The 21064-nt window shown below is 41.8% G+C and overlaps 1 protein-coding gene across 1 annotated transcript in view; it reads right to left on the bottom strand.

The window, feature by feature from the left end:
• Nucleotides 1-1095: 1095 nt before the first annotated feature.
• Nucleotides 1096-21064, bottom strand: part of LOC146821128 (uncharacterized) — a 257656-nt gene continuing 237687 nt past the window's right edge. The window contains exon 5 of the mRNA XM_085612092.1: nucleotides 1096-1348. Coding sequence (XP_085468218.1) covers nucleotides 1304-1348 — 45 coding nt within the window. The 3' untranslated portion in view covers nucleotides 1096-1303. The remainder of the gene's footprint in view (nucleotides 1349-21064) is intronic.

Below are 21064 nucleotides of genomic sequence, written 5' to 3'. Positions count from 1 at the left end.
ACAAGCAGACCACAATCACTTAAGCAGAGCAATTGTGTAAATCAGGCGTCCTCCTCAGTTACAGTCCAGCAAGCACTGCTGGTAGTATCACCATGGACTACCGCAGCTTGCAGTAAGGGCCCGCCACACCCCTGTTCTATCTTCCTAGGAGCACGCATAGATTGTAGCTCCCCAATGTGCCACCATGATTTAGCAGGAGAATTTATCAGGCACACTATGTCAGTGAAAAAAACATCGAAAGAACTGCCACTTCCACTCATAAAGGCAAGGGCCTCAGGGTCCAATCAAATCTGAACAATAACGGTTTGTCCGTGTACAAAACCCAGTGGCAACATGCAGTAGCAAAGAGTTCCCCCAATCAGCGCAGCGGTTGCAATGCTCCAGCGTGGAGTACAAAATCTCTCCCTCTATCACAGACCAAAGATCTCACATACACACATCATCCATACATTCGCTGGTGGGGCCCATAACACTAACATTCACTCACCATTAATCCATGTGGGAGGCGATTATCTTCCAAACGCTGGTATGAGAAGGAAATACCACTTTTACCCTAATGAGTGACAAATCTACACCACCTTCTGTTGATCATTAGGCCCTATATTCCATCTTTGGTATTCCTCCCACAATTTGGCAGTGGATCTGCTAGTTGCTGTTCAAATGATTATCTAATTCTCTTTTCCTTTCGCATTAATACATTTTCATAAATAAACAAACCAACTCATTTCTGTAATGAATCAAATTAATTCTTTATCTAATTAATGCAAGTAAATTCATTCGTTGTTCAAGCAGCTGACCATCATATTTACCTATTCTGGCTAATTATCATCTTCTAAGTCAAATCCAGTAATCTCGTCAATCTATGGCCATCAAATTTAGTAAGTTCAGTTCATAAGGAAGTTGGGCATCCGATCAGTCTGTCAAAGATTCAGGGAAACAGCTGTCCTGCAGTGTCACCGTCCTCTCCGTCAGCATAACATCAGGAAATTGGAAAACAACTTCCTTACCTCTCTATTCTACCATAATTTATAGTAAAATCAATATTAAAAGTATCAAAGTTTGGGCATCCGAGTTCGCTGATTGGACAATCAGGGATCATCCTTTTGGTTTCTCACGAAAGTGTCTTTTGGGTTATGACCCTTGTCAGTTCCGGTTCACACAACAGTCTTTGTTCAAAATATTTGGCTGATGTCCCAGGCTGTCCTTGTAGGGTACATGTTCATCTGGGGTCAGGTCCAGGCCACAGTTGCTAGCGGTGACGCATGCGCACCTCACCTAGACTTGTGCAATGGAGCCGGTTTCATCAGATACAGAAGTCAGCCATTTTGTGGTCACTCGAAATGGTCAACTTAAGCAAAGAAACACAAAACCGTAATTAATACATAGAAATGGCTAATTAAATGTGATTCCCTCGCTAATACCCATATGTGTGTGTATTTATCTAGCAAAAGCAACACTCAGTGCGTTTATACTTACTGAATAAAGCACAAATCACAATTACATCACAAAAGCGACATATATCATGTCATATTCTAATTGTCTATCATTAATATACGTACAGAATTTAGTTCATGTATTAGATAGGCCATGCAGGTGCAAATACCAGGTGTAATTCATATATTTTTAAGGTTGGTAAGTATTTTCCACATCACTCCAAACCACTAGTTTGATTATAATTAATTAATTAATCTAATTAGTAAAACAACATGCAAAATGGGGCAGGTATACAAAACGTTTTGTATTACCCGCTCCAGCAGCAAGGCAGGTCAAACTGCCACACCCGAAATTGGGTCGAGTTTTGCCTCCTCGAGTAAATTAGTCCAAACGGCCAGCAGAGTAACAACTCAGTAATCCACGTGGGCTGACATGAATCAGATGGCCCACATGTCCATACAAGCCAGGAAGGGAGGCAATTAGGGTTGGGTGGAAGTTACAGAGTTTTACTCCACGCAATTTTGCAGTTACATAAAAACTCAATGAGATTCCGTGGAGTTCTATCCACCCCTATCATGGCCCACATCTGACACTCATTTCCCATCTCTCCTACTCTCAGTTAAAACCACTCGCACCACTTAAAGCCGTTCATCCTGTAACTGCACATCTCGGTCAGTGCCCCATTCTCATTCAGACCAATGACTCTGATATCTAACTCCACGACATTAAAGAATGACTGACATATGGTAAAGGCAGGTGATTTCTCAAAATATTCCACTAATGCCTCTGAAAACCTGGTAGGATTGTGGCAGACTCTGCCTGACACTACAGCTGACTCTGCCACAGCACAACAGTCCTTTCAGTGGAACTGAGAGCTGCAGCATGTCTTCTTATATTGTCTTCCTGGCTGTCGTGCACCTTCTGTACTTGCCTCATATTCACACTAACTATACAGATGTAGGTACTGCAAATTTGATTATACTCTATTCAAATTTGGGTCTCTAGTTGACAGAGGTATGCACCCTGTCAAAGTAGGGATTAAAATCCTGGTCAGGGTAAATCACAACACAATCCTAAATCATCCTGTGCTCTTACTCTCATAGTTTGGCTCAGAGCAGGCAGGCAACATTTAGAAGGCAATTTGTAAAGTATTTGTGTAATAACTCAAAGAACAACACAGTAAATACACCACAAAAGACTCCACAAAAGCTTAGTAAACAAGCATTTGCAATGCAATAGATCTCGCATTTGCGTAAGTTTGAACTATTGGCATTGTAAATGACAATGCCTTTTTTTGAGCTATCAGCATTGTAAATGACAATGCCTTTTATTTATGTGTTTTGAAACCCTGCAAGAGGTGCGTAAGCACGCACTTTGTACTTATTACCCTTGCTTACGAGAAGCAAGGCTGGCAGGAAAAGAGGCTCAGTTACTGTCAGCTTTGCTTCTCATAAGCCACGACTATAAGTACAAAGTGCGTGTTTACGCACCACTTGCATGTTTTCAAAACAGATAAATAAAAGGCATTATCATTTACAATGCCAATACCTCAAACTCTCAAAAATGCGAGACCTATTGCATTGCAAATGCTTGTTGAGCTCTGAGAAGGAGGCGGCAGCAACCATAGGAAAGCAGGGACTATAATGCCAGGCAATTGGGGAAGGAGGGCTTTTCTAAGCCCTGCTAGACTGTACAATTATGGGAACTGAGGCACATTAGATAAGAAGCTTGTGATCACAGATGTCAAGTGGACAAGTCGGGATTACAATTGATGCATGCTGGCCACCCATAAGCCTAAACATAGAGCTCAAGTGCTTATCACAAGCTGTGTTGGCCTCAGCAATACATCAAAATCAAACCTGCAAGTATGTTTGGGCATGTTCAAAAGCAATTCTACTCTGAAACCAGAAGCTCGTGAGTTCCCATCTTCTAAAAAGAGTAATGAGATAAGGATTGCTCCAGAGAGGTGCAGGGCAAGAGTCTCAACCTCAGCAAGCAAGGCCGATTTAAGCATCATTCAGAGAGCAGTAAATAACATTGGGTAGAAATACCACCTGTTCTTTTTAACGCTTAGGATGGATAGTATGAAGTACTACATCAAAATTATTACCTACAAGCTAAGAAATGTACTTGCCATTCAGGTATCCTACTCCTATTTTATATAATGATCTCCGTAATAGGTCGAGTGTGATGCGCATGTGGATGAAAGGCTACATGTATTTTGCAAAACATTACTATTGGATAATTTCCAAGCTTTTCTCGCCCTTGTTTTTACACTGTTGCTCCCCAACAGATACCACTCACACGGATAGGGATGTTTCAAATACAAGAGCAGCAGAAGGATTGTCAGTCTAGTCACTACTGTGTAGCTCTCTGAAACACTAATACAGCAGAAGTGACTACGTCTGGGATTGCAAAATCTCAGGCAAGAAGAATTTAGCAATAGACCGTAAAGACTCCTAGAAAAATTGGGTACCGGGGGGTGGGTGGGGGAGGAAGGGGTTTGGGGGGTCATCGAAGTTCAAGGCACGAGTGGAATCTAGACTGGACAGCCCAGGCATTAATCAACCCTGGCATTCCGCAGCACTAGATGGTGGGCACCCACAATAACATTTGCACTCATGCACTTCCAGATCAAACACTTCAATTAGTATAAAACCCCCATGCGCCACTGTGGGATTGGAGGCTCAGGAATCCTACCACCCTCCCGGGTTAGCCTCTGCCACAGTCTGTAGTTTTAATCTGGCCTGACAGTTGTTAAGTGTTCCCCTTACATTATGCCTTTGTTTACCCCATAGATCACTGGTATTACCATTGGCGCTGCTGGCCCATCTGGGATGGCATTTTGCGGACCACATCTACTTGAAAGGCTAGGCGGCGAGGGGAAAGGAGGCGTAAGCATTCTTAATTTGCTACTTTCAGGTCTTCGGTTTCAGAGCAACTGGGCTACTATATTAGGGCAACTTTTTTCCCGTTTCTAAAATACACATTTGCAACAGTAGATTGAGTACAACACTAACAGGTTGGCCTGTTCTGTTGAACGCTTGTTTAAAGTCTCAAGTATGTGTCAATGACATTTTTAGGGGGGGGGGGAGTCAAATGCCTACCATGTTTTGAGGCTGTCTGAGCCTGTTATGTCTTTTTTAGCATAAGCACCTTGGGGGTAGACTCTTTAGCTCACTACAAGTACCAGAATGCTTTGTATTACAAGAAAACCCATGCCTGCATATAGTCCTCATGACGGGGTTGGTCGATTACTAGGCCATTGTAATATTAGACTGGCTTAGCAGACTCCGTACTGGAGCAGGGAGGGATGCGTTAACAAGGACCCACACAACCCACTAAATTAGTTTTTTTAAATCCAACAGCACCCCAGCCAAATACGAGAAGTGGTTATAAAATGAGGCATAACTCACTGTTGTGCACAGATCAAGATCAGTTTAGAAGGTGGACTTTAAGATTTTTGTTGTTGTGCCCACAAGTAACTTGCAAGGTAGAGAGGCGCGAGGAGCACCGCAGGCCGCCTGTATACGGACACAGACACACGCACACAAACACATCTGTATACAGACACATGCACACAAATATCTGTATACAGACACATGCACACAAACACATCTGCGTACTGAAACACGCACACAAACACTTCTGTATACGGACACATACAGGCTCACGCAAACACATCAGTATACAGACACATGCACACAAATACATCTGTATACAGACACAGACACGCTCACACGGATTAACAGACGCACACATGCATACATCAACACGTTCACTCTGACACTCAAGCAGATCTGTACCACTTCCAAACCAGCATCCACACACAATCATATCTACACACCTACAATCTGACAGACATGCGCCGAAAAACACACGCAGATACAAAACACTCCTTGATGCTGAAACCTAGACATAATTACGTGTGCACAGTCATTGAGAATCACAGTTTCCGAAAGACACACACACTCATCTGCACACAGACATCTGTTTGGACACAGACACTCACACAACTCCACGCACTAACACACCACACCGTGTTCAGAGGGTACACAGAAACACACACTGACAGACACACCCTGGCGTGGACACGCGTCTGCTGCCTGTCACACATCTGTGCATACACACATGCTACAGTCGGCGCTACAGACACTCCGCCTGTGCTGTGTCTGCTCGCTGTTGGCATCAGTGCCAGAGGGGGCTGCTCCCTGGCAGCTACAGCCAGTGAGCCCCGCACTGCACAGAGGCTCCCATGAAGGAGACGCACGCGCACGTCTGGATGTAATGACAGAAGCAGCAGCATACCGGGGGGGGAGGGCTCTATGCTAAGCACAGGGTTCTAGCTTAGGTGTTTTATGACACGTCCTTATTACATCAGCCATGCCCCTTTGAGAGACTTTGAAATTTTTTCCAGCCCACTTAAAGCCCTACCTTTACTGGTTACTGACGCCGCATTTCTTCACAGGTGAAATGCGGAGTCTCTGGCCTGTAACTAGACAAGGACGGAGAAAGCGCAGTCCAGAGCTCGTCTGCTTCTATGGCTGCCCCCTCGACAGAAACGAAGAGCAGAAGCGAGGCCAAGTTTGATTTTCCCTTTCTCCCTCGAACACAGTGAGGTCAGTCCGTGCCCCAGCCCCTCCTGCACCAAAGAGGTCGAGTCAGGCACCGAAACGTGTCATGGATACCGCGCATGCACAACAGGGTGCTCATACCGATAATCTGGTTTATCTCTGTGCGCATGCTTGGATGACTCGGTCATTGAAAAGCACAAGCTCAGAAACAAAACACTGCTCTCTTAAGCGCATGCTCAGAGTGAAGCATTATGTTTTTATGGGCTAAAAAGTGCTGTTCAGTAAAGCGTGTTTTTTTCCCCCTAAAAAATGGCATCAACAAAAGGGTTGCTTTGCTCGAATAACAATTTTCACAGCTTTCAGGAAACAAGCATTCAATTTAAAAAAAATACGGTTGAGACTGACAAATGTAGCATCTGAAACCAAGTACAACAAACGTTGCGAGGAGGTGGCTCAACAAATAAACGCTGCTGACTTTGGAGCAGAAAAACAGGGTTCGAGCCTCGGCGTGGCCTGCATCATTTAAGCCTGACTTAATTATGAATAAATTCAACGTAAATAAATAAACAGGGTCGGTTAAGTGAAGGAAGCTGCCAGATGTGGAAATGCGAGCAGCAAAGAAAAAAGGAGTCCCTAAATAATAAAAAGATAACAGCCAGCAGCGTAAGTTAACTGTAGTTGGTTGATGCTGCTTCCTCCAGAAACGGAAGAAAAAGGAAGTGATGTATCAGACCACAAGCCAACAATGAGCAAGATAAGAACAGCAATGCCGGATTCCACCAATGGCATGCGACAAAACAAAGACAATACAATGGGTGGAGTTTCAGTAGTAATACTGATTACTTGATGCCTCGTAGAGGCAGCGCATGTGCTGCCTATGCGGGACGTAAAAAATAGAGAATAATTATCTGAGTAAAGCAAGACCAAATTCATCACAAATCCATCAAGTAGAGATATTGAATTTTAAAGAAATAAATGCAATAACCTGCTTAGAAGCAGATAGCATGAAAAAGGTTACTTCAGGTCGCGAAGAACTGGTGCAAATCCAAAGTTCAGGCCAAAAGCGATGGAGCACAGGTTGGCTACAGGGACCTACTTTGGCCCGCAGGACACAGTACCTTGGATGTTGGGCTGCAGTCTGCGTGGCAAGGCTTTGCGAAGCTGCACATCGTTCCTCGTCAGTTCCAAGAGGTTGTGTGGTGAGGATTTGTATTGTCCGGCATCAGTTCTGAGGAGCTGTTAGCAGTGGGGCGCAGCTTGGTGAGGCTTCGCATTGTCCAGCATCCTTTTCAAGAGGCTGCGCGGTTAGGGTTTGCGAGCCACCACGTCATCCAGCAGCGGTTCCGAGGAGCTGTGCAGTGAGGCTTTGTGGGACTTCGTGTTGCTTTTCATCAGTTTTTGCAGAAACCTGCTACAGAACCCACTTCTGAGGCCTAGAATTTTTGACAAGGCACATCAGGCAGGGGTACGACACATAAAAGGCGAAGTTCAGCAGCACCTGCAGAATTGCAGGAACTCTTTTGTGTCCCTGAAACTTCAGAAACAGGAGGCAAGCTAACAAGCCCTTGGAGATCACTTGGAGGGAAGGCATAGTCCAGCTCTCCTTCAGCTGAGTCAGAGAGCAGCAGGGTAACAAACAGCAAAGCAGTCCCTCCAGAAAAGCAAACTAGTTGAGTCCTTCGAGCAGCACAGCAGTTCTACTGACAGAGATTCGGCATAGATCCAAAAGTGTCTGATTTGATATGGTCAGAGCCCTAGTACTTATACCCAAATGTGCCTTTGGATGTGGGCGAAACTTCAACAAGTGTTATTTAAGTGTGCCAGTATCCCTTTAAAATCAGCCCTGGCTGAAGACTATCGGAGGGGTATTATCAGTCCTTTGTGTGGGATCAGGCCACTACACTTTGAAATGTAAGTGGGAGCCTCTTCCTCTGATCTGCCCAGGAAGACCTATCCGAATGCAGATGGGTGTTCAATCACAACCAACCCTTCTGCTGTTTGTGGCTGTCTAGGAGGAATGCACAAAGGAGAACTGTCACCCAGACCAGATGTGTATTGGAGACATGTTTTAAGGCACACATAGCAGTCAGAGCAGAGAAATGTCCACTTTCCAAAAGTGGCATTTCTAAACTATTAATTTAAAATCCGACTTCACCAGTAAAGAGGATTTATTATTACCATTTCAAAGATATGGGACATGAAAAAGCTACTTCTCTCTGATCAGAGCGTAAAGGTATTTTAAGGTATTCTCAATGCTGGCCTATGAGAGGAGTAGCCTCACAGCAGTGGAAAGTGAATTTTGCAGTTTGTCACTACTAGGACATGTAGCCTCTATGTCTTACTGTTTACTAACATAGCAGCCTGACCTTTGGGTTACCAAGGGACTTACCTATGGGTTACCAGGGCCGGCTTTAGGGCGGTGCGACCGGTGTCACAGCACCGGGTGCTGGCTTCCTGGGGGCGCCGTTTTTGAAAGTTTATTATGCTTTTGAAGCACCTGCTGCAGCGTTTCTTTCCCCGGGCAATTACCAGGCCTCACATAAATGTCAAGATAACTCGTGTGATTAATTATCTTCCTGGAGAGAGATGAGCATTTTGTATAGTTGAGGTTTTGACTTCGTGAAGTTAGTGCAGAGGGTTAATATGCCTGCTGCATAGACCGTGTACCAAGTAGATTACAGAGTGCGTATGATGTAAACAGATCAGCAGGTTACTGCTTTCAAAAGAGACATCTTTTTTGTTATTTGCAATTTATAACTTAAAGTCCTAATATAGAATAGTGGGCTATTAACTTTCATCCTAAAACTGCATACACACTGCTAAGTATACATTATTAGAACATTGATTAATGTTGCAAAAAGGGATAATTTGGCTAGAAATCAATTCTTATTATTAAAGAAAACTCCCAACTATGCTGTTTCTTTTTCGACTCCTAGTTTGTGCTTCTCCAGACCAAGCACTCTTAAACTATACTGCCTACCAGTATGGATGACATGTGACTCCTACACTTTTAGTGGCATATTAGCAAGGGCTGGAGATATAATTAACGCCGCTTTAGCAACCGTTTTAGGGTGATAAGCGGCAATAATTATATCGCAATATCATCAAGGACGCGCTAGCGCGTGTTTCTTTAATGTAGAGCCCGGTTTTTCACAGCCTCGCATCGCTAATGAGATGCAAAGGAGGCGTGGCTTCGCGATATTAACAAGGAGGTGCAGCGATAAAAAAAATCGCGCTACCTCGGCCTTAACGCTGGAATTTGACATCTGTTAAATTGCGGACTAAGGCATACTAATAATGGTAGGTGGAGGGTCGTATCAGCAATGTTATCGCTGTTTTCCATGGAACATCGCTGGAAATCCAGCGATGTTCCATGGTAAACACCGCTATCGCTGAAATATTATTGCCATAGCGCTATGTATTGTTAATATAGCGTTATCATGGCAATCATTTTCAGTGATAGCCGGCGATAATATTTCTACCGCTATGTGGGGCCAGTTAATATGCCCCTTAGTCCTTTGGCTTATGTAACATTTCCTATACACTGATTTACATAGATATGATTGATTGTCTCTGTGTAATGTGTGTGTGATGCAAAGTGCTCGGACACCCTACACTGGTATGAGTGGCGCTATATAACTAATCTAATGCATCTGGGAGAGTGTGGTTATGGAGACGTGGGGGCATATCATCAAGGACGGCGTTAAAAATTATCTCTGGTTTAGTGGCAGAAAACTGCTGCTAAAGCGGCGATAATGGGCTTGATAATATGCCCTTGAGAAATCTAATAGAAGTTCATGTTCTTGTGTGAACATGGGCTTCTATTGGAATTCTCCAGGGCATATTATCAAGCCCATTATCGCCGCTGTAGCGGCAGTTTTCTGCCGCTAAACAGGCGATCATTTTAACGCCGAACTTGATAATATGCCCCAGAGTCACTGTTAAAGGGTGATAGTGAGAAAATCCATGGTGGAGGTGGTCATTGGGGGGGCACCAAGAAACATTGTCGCACAGTGCGCCACCAGCACTAAAGCCTGCCCAGTGAGTTACTTGTATGTAGTAGAAAGGAGAGTTTAATGCTTGGCAATTCATTTGAAATATAATCCAGCAAGGAGCTATAGAGGGGTAATAAATGCCAGGCCATCCTCCACTCACATTATAATCCAGCAACAAAGACCTGGCAATAGGCGGCACTTTTCATCAATTCTTTCTATAAATACGTAGGATAGCTCAAAGGGTAATGTATGTATCTATTTCCCCTAAACCAGTAATTCTTTTCATGAACTCTGAAATGATTCCCTGTGCCTTACAGATTAATATTTAATAAATCCCACAACGTGAAGAGAAACCAGCCAACAATTGAGTCACTCAACCATCACCCATCATATTTGAGAAGTGTAATATCGCAGAAGTTATGATGTGCCAGAAAAAAGTGTGGAGAAATGAGAAAGTATCTCACGTGCACACCACAAGAGGAGCTGCTGGCAGGTACTCACAAGTTTGCCCACGTACTTCTCATCATTGATAACTTTCTCATGAAAAGAAAAAATGTGTCCAGTGTAAGAGAAGTGTACAAGAAATTGAAAAAATAAGCAAAAAACCCCAACAGAAAGAAGAGACAAATATAGTCTCAGATAAAATTGGGTTCAACTCACGTATATACTTTCAACGTCTTTATTTCACTACGTGAATTATTTCATGGTTAAAAAATACAGCATGTTGTTAACCACATCAAGGATGGCCAGCATGTTTCATTGCCTATTTCAAAAGTAACGGCAAATTCATCAGGGCATCTGAGGTCAGTATTCACCTCCCTGGACCTTTCTACTTAAAATAGTGACTGCAAACAAACAGAAAAATCAAGGTTGGTAATTCATAAGAGACACCATCCATTCATGTCCAGTAATTTAAGACAAGTGGTCGTAACAGCAAGTTATATCAACAAGCTGAATTAAAATAGTAACCATATGACATGGGGTTACTCAACATATTTACCTAGTGAGAGCCACGGGCCCACATACCAGCTCTCACTTAGTTGCGGGGGGTGTATTATGTATACTTTTCTCCCCTTCTGCAAGCACCTCTGTTGCTCACACCTTCATCTGTGGAGACAGACACACACACTAAAACAAAGAATACGACTAACTGAAATTTCATACAGTCGTTGCCAATCCATCTTTCATACCCTACAGCACGACAACGTAATGGATTGAGTTTGTGAATGGCCAAACAACAGGGAATTGTCAGCCATCCCTAACTGGTTAAAAATCCCATTCAGTTCAACCCTTTTGATTTCAAGAACGAATCTTCCCCTTTCTGTTTCATTTATTCCTTGGGGTCCAAAATCATTCATCTCCATTTACTGAGGAAAGTGCACAAATCTCTGCCCGTAGCTTAAGCATGCACACAACCCTACCGCGCCCAACATCACGTCACACATACTCTCACCGTTTATGCTGAAATCCGAACGGTAACTCGTCCCAGCTTCAAACCCGGGAAATGCGTGTATTCTATTTTAAAGCTTAGCGCGCCCTTCTACTTCCGGTTCCCGTCAGTGACATAACCGGGATCACAACCGAGGTGTCTAGTTACTTTTAGCCATTGAGCGGCCATCTTAGAAGTGTCACACAGGTTAAAGAAACGGGGCCAATAACCGAAGCATGATTTCTTTTTACACCACAGCCACCTGCATATGTAAATAGAACGTGACTAAGTTAAACAATACCATGCCCGATTTCAAACACAGTTACTTTGATAATGCCGCAGTGGTAACAACCACACAGCAACTTCAGGTGTACCAGCAAAGCAACACCACGATTGTTTTCGGGAAAGCCGATTCAACGGCCATCTTAATAGAGTCACACAGGTTATGGACACAGGGTCAATACATGCACAGCAGGATGTATTTTATTATAATCTACCACATCCTACTGCCCATATAAGCGCAACGTGACTCATTTCCAAAAGACCATACCTGTTTAAAAGCAACATTACTTTAATAATGCCGCAATAATCACAACCACACAACAGTAGCAGATATAACAGCACAGCAACATCACAGTTGTTTACGGGACAGGTTAGCCCATATATTGACCAATTCAACCGCCAACAGAGATTGATGGACATAAGGTGGCTAGGGAAATAAACGTCCAGAGGTGCTGTATATCTTCATCACGCCCAGACAATTCACTCACACTAATGAGTGCACAGTGCACAATTTGAAATACCAAGTTGAGGTGGCAGAAAAATGCACACACAGGCCCTGTAATGGCAGGCCAGAGTCATGTATAAGGGGCTACTTATATGAGTGGCACAATCAGTGCTGGAGGCCCACTACTGATATTTAGTATACAGGCCGTGGGCACATGTTGTGCACTTTATTCAGGACTTATTTGTAAATTAAATATGCCAATAAACGAATGTTACCATGTTTAGGGGAAGAACAGAAGGGGGGTGACCCTTCAGAGAGGGCCATTTTCCTACATTATCTCTCTCTCTCTGCCCCAGCTCCTTAATAGCACTCAACTTGGGATTTGAATCCGCAAGGCAACTTGGAGGGAATAAGATCTGCTGTGCATGCACAGCTACCTGTACAAAGAAGGGTCCGAAACAAGCTCAACCCATGCCTAGATGTTGACAGGTTACAGAGTGACCATCTAATAAAGTAGAGCAACATAACATTTGAAATCACACCACTCATGCTTAGTCAGAAAGGTGATATGTATTCTTGTGTGTGGTGTGGAGTCAAACTGATAGTGTGCTTCTGATTAAAATAAATAAAAATAAAAGCATCATCAATTTTGCGACTGCAATCAGGCAACCTGAAAGCACTTCTTGAAAAGATAGGTCATGCAGATATGGATCAAACTGAGGGGGGGGGGGGGTTGGTGGCCCCCAGCTTTTGAACAGCTCAGTGGGTTAATGTACCTAATGTAGAAGTTTCCGAGTAACATAAGGTAACAAATTTGACTCCCAAAAGAGCCCATGCACCCTTCAAGGCTGACTGAATGAGCTCTGTTGCATTGGGGTGCAACTGTTACTGGATACCACGGTGAGCTGTAAGTGCTATGTGAATTTTTGTTTTTTAAATAAAGTTTTATGTTTAGCAATGTTATATGTCTGGGCATGAATCTATGTTTGCTCTATACTGTGGTGATTCAATTGGGAACAGTTTTAAGATGACATGAAGTCCACTAAGTTCAGAGCAGGTGGGTAAAAGTGGAAGTGGGAAGCAGGGCACATTATCTTAACAGCCAGAACTTGCAGAGGCCACAAAGCTGTATATGAAACAGCTGCAGAGGTTGTAATAGCTAACAGCAGCAGTCCCAGCTGCAGATGCCAAAGTCTCAAATCACTGCAGGATTATCCCTTAAATCTACCATGATGCTAAGTGACTTGTTTAACATTCTGCTAAGCCTTAATTTAAAGAGATGTAGATATGTAGGTATTGGAAACGTCCAAGTGACCAGCAGTCCAGGTGCACCGTCTGTGAACATTCCGTGAGGAAAGCACTGGCCATGATAAAAACTTAAAAGTTAAACACAAAATGTCCCTTTGGAGCAACTAGGGTATACTTATTAAGAACTATTGCGGCTCTTTTTACCCAAATCAATCATACACCTTCATACCCGGACGACTCACATTTACATACACAATTAAAGCACTCTACTCAGGATGTGAAAATACTTTTGCACAAGTTTAATAATTCAAATCACAGTGAATTCCATTTAAAATACAATAATTGATCTATGACATTATGAAAAATACATAAAAAACATTAAAGACTCCTAAACAATTCAATCAGTACAAATCTATAAGGAGGCAAAGCCCCCTGGGAAGTAAAAAATTGCACAAGACAGAAAATTTTGTCTTTTAGATCGTTAATTTGAGTTTGGTCTCAACAAAAACCGGCAAGGTAACACCTTCTCTGTCTTTACAGCTGCTGCCTCACATCAAATTTAACAAAACCTCCGTGTCAACTCGTTTTGGTGGTAAAGTGTTAATTAGGCCACCTTCTTCAGGACTACTACTTTTCTTTCCTCATCCAAATTATTTCATGGTACAATTGTTTAACCTAACATAGAAACATAATACAAAAATCAATCAATAAATGCATGATAAATCCCATTCTTCATTATCTTTGGCACGTTTTTACTAAACAGTTTTCAAACTTTTTTACCCCCAAATATCATCCTATCATTTGTTAAGACATCTAAATAAAAACTCTTTATTGTCTTTGTTTATACACTAATATTTCCCTCAGTTTTGTACATGATTTCATTTATTCCTAATAAGTACTCCCACTTCACACGGTTGAGCTTGATGATTCCAAATCCAGTCTTACAGGGTAGGTCGACATTCACTCCACTCTCCCCTTAGAACTACACCTGAATCATCCACTCATCGGTGCAACGGTACTCTGGTTAGTGTCGCTCCCATATGATTGGGGAGATGTATACCAGCGTCTTCAATTTGTGGCTGAAAAATATATAAATATAAAATATATGACGTAGGATACCCACATTGTCTTATTTTTATATAAGGGTATCTACGGTTGCTTCAGTATAAATCCAATACCTTTGTTCTTTCCTTTTTAGGCGTATTTTCAAAACCACTACAGTTGGATCAATAGTATTTTGATTACAAGCCACCCTAAATTAATGAAAGACTAATTAGTTAAAACATTCTGGATAAATCATACAGTTACATTGTTATCCTTCAACGTCTATCTCTCACCTCAACTTATTACTGGTCTTTGTTACAGAAGATTACGATAGGAGGATGTTGGCACTCCTAGATATCAGGGACCACTTCACTCGAGTATCCCATTCCAATATGAAGATGTTAAAGATGCTAGATAGGAGATGTCCTTACCAAGGCTAATGATAATAACTGGATTTGTGAAGCAGAGGATAGGTTTTTACGAAATGAAAATGCTATGATTCCAGCAATTTATGGTCTTCCCAAGATCTACAAAAACGATCCATAGTGAGTTGTATTGGATCCTTATTAGAACCTTTTAGCCAATACGTAGACATCTTTCTCAAACCTCTAGTTCTAAAACACAAATCATACATGAGGGACTTATCTCACATCATTTCTATGATCGAGGGCACCAGTTTTAATAACAATAGGCAATGGTTGGGGCACCAGTTTTAATAACAATAGGGAATGGCTGGTGACCCTCGACATAGAAGCTCTCTACACTAATATTCCACAAGACGACACCATCAAAGTTATTAATGAGATTTTAACAGTGGAGGATCTGAGAGGAGCAAATAAATAATTTTTCATTGAATGCATTACCCTGGTGCTTAAGAATAATATGTTTTTATTCAAGGAGGATTTGTATCTCCAATGAAAGGGGACCAGCATGGGAGCAACTTGTGCTCTCAGCCTGGCATGCCTCTACGTAGGTAACTATGGGAACAGGCACATCTTCAATGAGGTGGCACCTTTTTATGACAACATTCTCTTATGGTGCCTCTTCATTGATGATATCCTCTTAGTTCAGGAAGGTGATGAAGTTACTCTGCTACAGTTTTTGGAGTGGTTAAACTTGGGAGATCAAAATCTTCGGTTCACTGCTAATTATAACAATACTACAGTCACCTTTTTAGACATTACTATAAAAAATTAACAGGGTATAGTAGCAGTTGAGCTTTTTACAAAGCCAATGTATAAAAACACAGTATTACATTACAGGAGTTACCGTCCCCAAGGCCAGAGAGACAACATTCCGTTTACGGAGGAATTGTTCCTCTCTGGATGATTTTGATAAACATTTTGAAATTTTAAAAAGCAAACTCCTGGACAGGGGATATTCCAATAAGTTAATAAAACATGCATTCAAACGTGTAAGGTTTTATAACCACGAGTGTATGTTAGACCAAAATACTACGGTGAAGAATAAAAAAGATGATATCTCAAAAAACAGAATTGTATTTGTGAGCCAGTTTTCCAATAGTAGTAATAAGTTGAAGAATGTAGTAAACTCAAATTGGAGTATCCTGAATGAAGGTAACAAAATCAAGCTCCCAAAACCGCTCTTTGATTTTAAACGAAATGACAATATACGCAAGAGTTTGGTGAATACCTATAGAGCCACATGCCCTATAACACAAAGCACTCTTCAAATGAACAGAGCTTTGCATAATCACAAATGTGGCACCTGCTCCATCTATAATCATGGTCTTGTAATGAAGACATTGACCTATAATGGTTATAATATGACTTCAAAAATTGTAAACAACTGTAGAAGTTGCAATGTGGTTTACCTACTACGCTGCCCGTGTGGGCTTTTAGATGTGGGTGGAACTGGGAGAGAGATCAGACTCAGGCTACTGGAATATCGTTCAGCCTTGAAGACTAATAAACATAATGCCCCCTTAGTAGATCTTTATAACATGCTCAAACACAAACACACAGAGTTTGAACGGTTTGTGGTTGAAAAGATTGTCATTAATAGAAGAGGGGGAATACAGAAGTAAAGAGAAAGAATAGGGAGTTATTTTACATCTCGGTCTTAGATACAATATCAGAGGGCTTAAACCAAGGAAGACTGGATGAAACTGGTGACATAATTTGGTTTCAAGAACCGTCATACTTTTGTGGTATATTACCTCTGTGATTCCATTATATAGTAGGAAATGTAATTCTTTCCGTTTTATGAACTGTCACCATCACTAGGGATATAACCTCTTTCATGATATAAAATTAAAATAAACATTCTCCAGCGTTATCTTTAGAGACAAACGAATCGAGCTATAGGTTTTGAGAACCATTTAAAGATGGCTGCAACCGGGGAAGAATAAGGGATATATTACACACTTCCGGCTGCAACTCTTTGGATAGCTATGTGGCAACTATAAAATAAAAAATCAGGTAGAGTTAAGGACTTCCCATTGCCATTGTAATAATAGAATAGATTTAAAGCGGAATGAAGTAAATGTCAAAATGCGCAATATTTAGAGTATAACTTTGCGATATTTTTTAATAATAAAAAAAATTGCTTATAGATCACGACAAATTGAAACCGTGATAATTTAGTGATGTTAGGATAGGGATGTATCCTACCAGTTTCACAATAAAGAATATATTGGAGGATAAAACCTGAGGTCCATCGATAAAAGTAATATATAAAAAACTGTTCAAAGTTGGGGTAAGTCTAAGTAAGCCCCTTAGCATTTAAAACATAGCCTGTATGAATTGGCCCTGTGATGTCATCATAATGCGCACAGCCAATCAAGCGAGACTCATGATAAAAACAGCCCAGGCTGACGGCGTTTTGAAGAGCAATTTCCATTAGGAAACAAAACGGAGACACCGGAGTATGCAGGACCGGCAAAACCGTAGAGGTAAGGAGAGACATTGGTGCTTGGAAAATGTGTTGACCATGGGTGATGGATTGTACGACCCCCACATGTTACAATATGGAAGGCCCCTGATTTAAAGCGAGTTGACACAAGAGATGAAATGGGTGTCATGACTTTAGAATATATATGCCCAATATCGAATCAGCTTCGGGTTTAATAACCAGCTAAGCCCTGATAGCGTGAGGGCAGGAAATGGATTTCAACCCATGGGGTATTTGTGGTAACACGCAGACACGGTGTTATATGTTTGCTTGCAGCCAACTGAGACGTGCTCCTGTAATAGACGTTAAGAGGTATTTGATGCCCTCTTCCTTCCCTGGTTGCGTTATCAATAAAGCACAAGGTGAGATAGAACAAGGGGATCCTTTATTTAGGTCCCATAGAGGTTTCTCTATAAAAATAGTTTGCAACGCAGCATAGGGATATGAATCATGCCTATCTAATTAAGTATAATTATTCCCTCTACGACGACTGAGACGTGATCCGGTTTTCCCTATTTAAGGAATTGCTACCATCCCCTTATAAATATTAATAAATTGAGGTGAGAGAAGGAATTTGAAGGATAACTATGTAACTGTATGATTTTATCTGGAATGTTTTAACTAATTAGTCTTTCATTAATTTAGGGTGGCTTTTAATCAAAATACGATTGATCCAACTGTAGTGGTTTTGAAACTACACCTAAGAAGCAAATAAAAAAGGTATTGGATTTATACTGAAGTAACCGTGGATACCCTTATATAAAAATAAGACAATGTGGGTATCCTACGTCATATATTTTATATTTATATATTTTTCAGCCACAAATTGAAGACACTGGTATACATCTTCCCAATCATATGAGAGCGACACTAACCAGAGTGCTGTTGCACCGGTGAGTGGATGATTCAGGTGCAGTTCTTAGGGGAGAGTGGGGTGAATGTCGACCTACCCTGTAAGAATGGATTGGGAATGATTGAGGTCCTTACCATCAAGCTCTACCATGTAAAGTGGGAGTACTTATTAAGAATAAATGAAATCATGTACAAAACTGAGGGAAATATTAGTGTATAAACAAAGACAATAAAGAGGCTTATTTAAATGTCTTAACAAATGATAGGATGATATTTGGGGGTAAAAAAGTTTGAAAACTGTCTTGTAAAAACGTGCCAAAGATAATGAAGAATGGGATTTATCATGCATTTATTGATTGATTTTTGTATTATGTTTCTATGTTAGGTTAAACAATTGTACCATGAAATAATTTGGATGAGGAAAGAAAAGTAGTAGTCCTGAAGAAGGTGGCCTAATTAACACTTTACCACCGAAACGCGTCGACGGCGAGTTTTTGTTAAATTTGATGTGAGGCAGCAGCTGTAAAGACAGGGAAGGTGTTACCCTGTGGGTTATTGTTGAGACCAAACTCAAATTAACGATCTAATAGATTACATTTTCTGTTTTGAGCAATTTTTCCTTTCCAGGGGGCTTTGCCTCTTTATAGATTTGTACTGATTGAATTGAGTAGGAGTTTTTAATTTTTTTAATGTATTTTTTAGGATGTCATATATCAATTATTGTATTGTAAATGGAATTCACTGTAATTTAAAACATAAATCTTGTGCATAAGTATTTTAAATGGAATTCACTGTGATTTGAATTATTAAACTTGTGCAAAAGTATTTTCACATCCTGAGTAGAGTGCTTTAATTGTGTATGTAAATGTGATTCGTTGTCCGGGTACGAAAGTGTATGATTGATTTGGGTAAAAAGAGCCGCAATAGTTCTTAATAAGAATACCCTAGTTGTTCCAAAGTGAAAATTTGTGTTTAACTTCTCCGTTACTAGGTGCTCTGTCCCTTTGGACTCTGAAGCGCCCCTCTCCTTGGTTTCATGATGAAAACTTTCCCTCTGTTGCCTTCTGTGCCCTCTGCGCAACAAGTGCTGCATAACGTTTGAGCCCTATCACTGTGCTCACATGCTGGACCAGGAGCTGGGAGACTGAGCTCCCTGTTGCATGCTTGGGAATCTGTGCACGTAAGTGAACCCAACTGGATACACAGCATGCTATCTCTGTCACTTGCAGTCATGTCACCTCAACTTATTGTGAACCTACCTTACTGCCACATCCGGCGTGACTACTCCAGGAATAGCAAACAGCTCCATCCCGCTAGAGAATGCACATTCCTGTTTTTGTACTTCAGTTTAATTTCGAATTGTTACAGGAGGGGGATGAGCCAACTGTCAGCTATTTTCTCAAAGAGGACTTTAACCTGGGAAATTTGTGTTTTATTTACACATAAATCATTTAATGATATTAGGAAAATTAAACTTGTATTCTGTCAGGGTGGCGAGAAGGGAGTAACCGGTTGGGTTGGGCACCAGTAAACTCTGCCATGCAGTGGCACAGCACAGCCCCGGGGGGCTCCTCAACCAACAGCTGCTGAAGGACTCAACACAGGGCAGCCCACCACTTCCATCATGCCAGATTTGGCAATGACAATTCTTTGGTGCACTCAACACCTGAGTGACTAGGGGGAGCATATAGATGGTAAGTGGGAACTTGGGGAAGAGGTGTGTAGTAGCCAAGGTGGGCCAGCAGCAGTTCATTTGTTTTAAAAATAGAACTGCAGTGATTGCCACTACACACCCAGTATTACATGATCGCCTGACCATAGTGCTATGTGCACACAGTGCAAATGATCATTGCCTGAACAGTGCAGTTATTGCTGCATATTTGCTATTGTGAAAAGATGGTCATAGCACAAAACCGGTCCACCTCACCGCAAAACTGTCTTAAACACAACCACAACTGGCCCTGCTGGCACTGCCAGGTTGCCCTCTAGGACAGTGGGGTCCTGACTGTACATTAGAAAATGACCGGCGCACCCTTCATTATTTTGTTGTCTCTCTGGACAAAGGCATTCAAATGCTCATTTTCTTAGTAGAGCACAAATCACTATTTATGCCACTGGGCAAACCTCTGGATTGCTGGGAGAATGAAGGCTAATTTTGAAATGTGTTAGGTAGCCCCTACCAGCCAAAGGTGTTTTTGGGGGGATAGTAGAGGCAGGCATGGGGAGGGATAACCAGACATCTGCTTGAAGAAATGGGTCTTTAGTGATCTGCTGAATTTAGGTAAGGCAGATGCCATATATTGAGAGAGAAATAGAGTGCTTTAAAGGGGTGTGTGATTGCAAATGTGAAGATGTTCCTCTGAATTTCTTGTAGGAAGCTAGAGGAAGGGACAGTTTTCCAAATGGTTCCACTCATTTGCCCATGGAGAGTGTTACAGTGTCTAGTAGCAGCTACAGGTCATGCACTTCCCTCACACAGAGAGACAAAGTGTACAGGGAGTTTCCAGGGTGTGTGTGTGTGTCATATGTGTGGTGTGGTTTGTAGGGGAAAGGGTATGGAAATATGCTATGTACCATCTTTTCTGGCACCTGCACTACCTTAAAATGAGATGTTAATATTTTTAATACCTTTGAAGTGGTGGTGTGGTGCTCACTAGGGGTGGGCGGAATTTGCAAAATTCACTTTCGCTAATTATCGCGAAAATGTTAAAAATCTCCGCAAACACGCGGAAATATCGCGAAGATGCAGAAGTTTTTTTCCCGCCCGTTCGTGGTATTTTCTGCGTAGTTGCGGCTCGCCAACTTACCCATGCGGTTGCTCGCGGGCGCGGCCATCTTGTTTTCACTT

The sequence above is a fragment of the Triturus cristatus genome, chromosome 6 (assembly GCF_964204655.1).
Source record: "Triturus cristatus chromosome 6, aTriCri1.1, whole genome shotgun sequence".
NCBI lineage: Eukaryota > Metazoa > Chordata > Amphibia > Caudata > Salamandridae > Triturus > Triturus cristatus.
The sequence above is the reverse complement of the archived record's forward strand: the minus strand, read 5'-3'. Positions and strand labels throughout refer to the sequence as shown.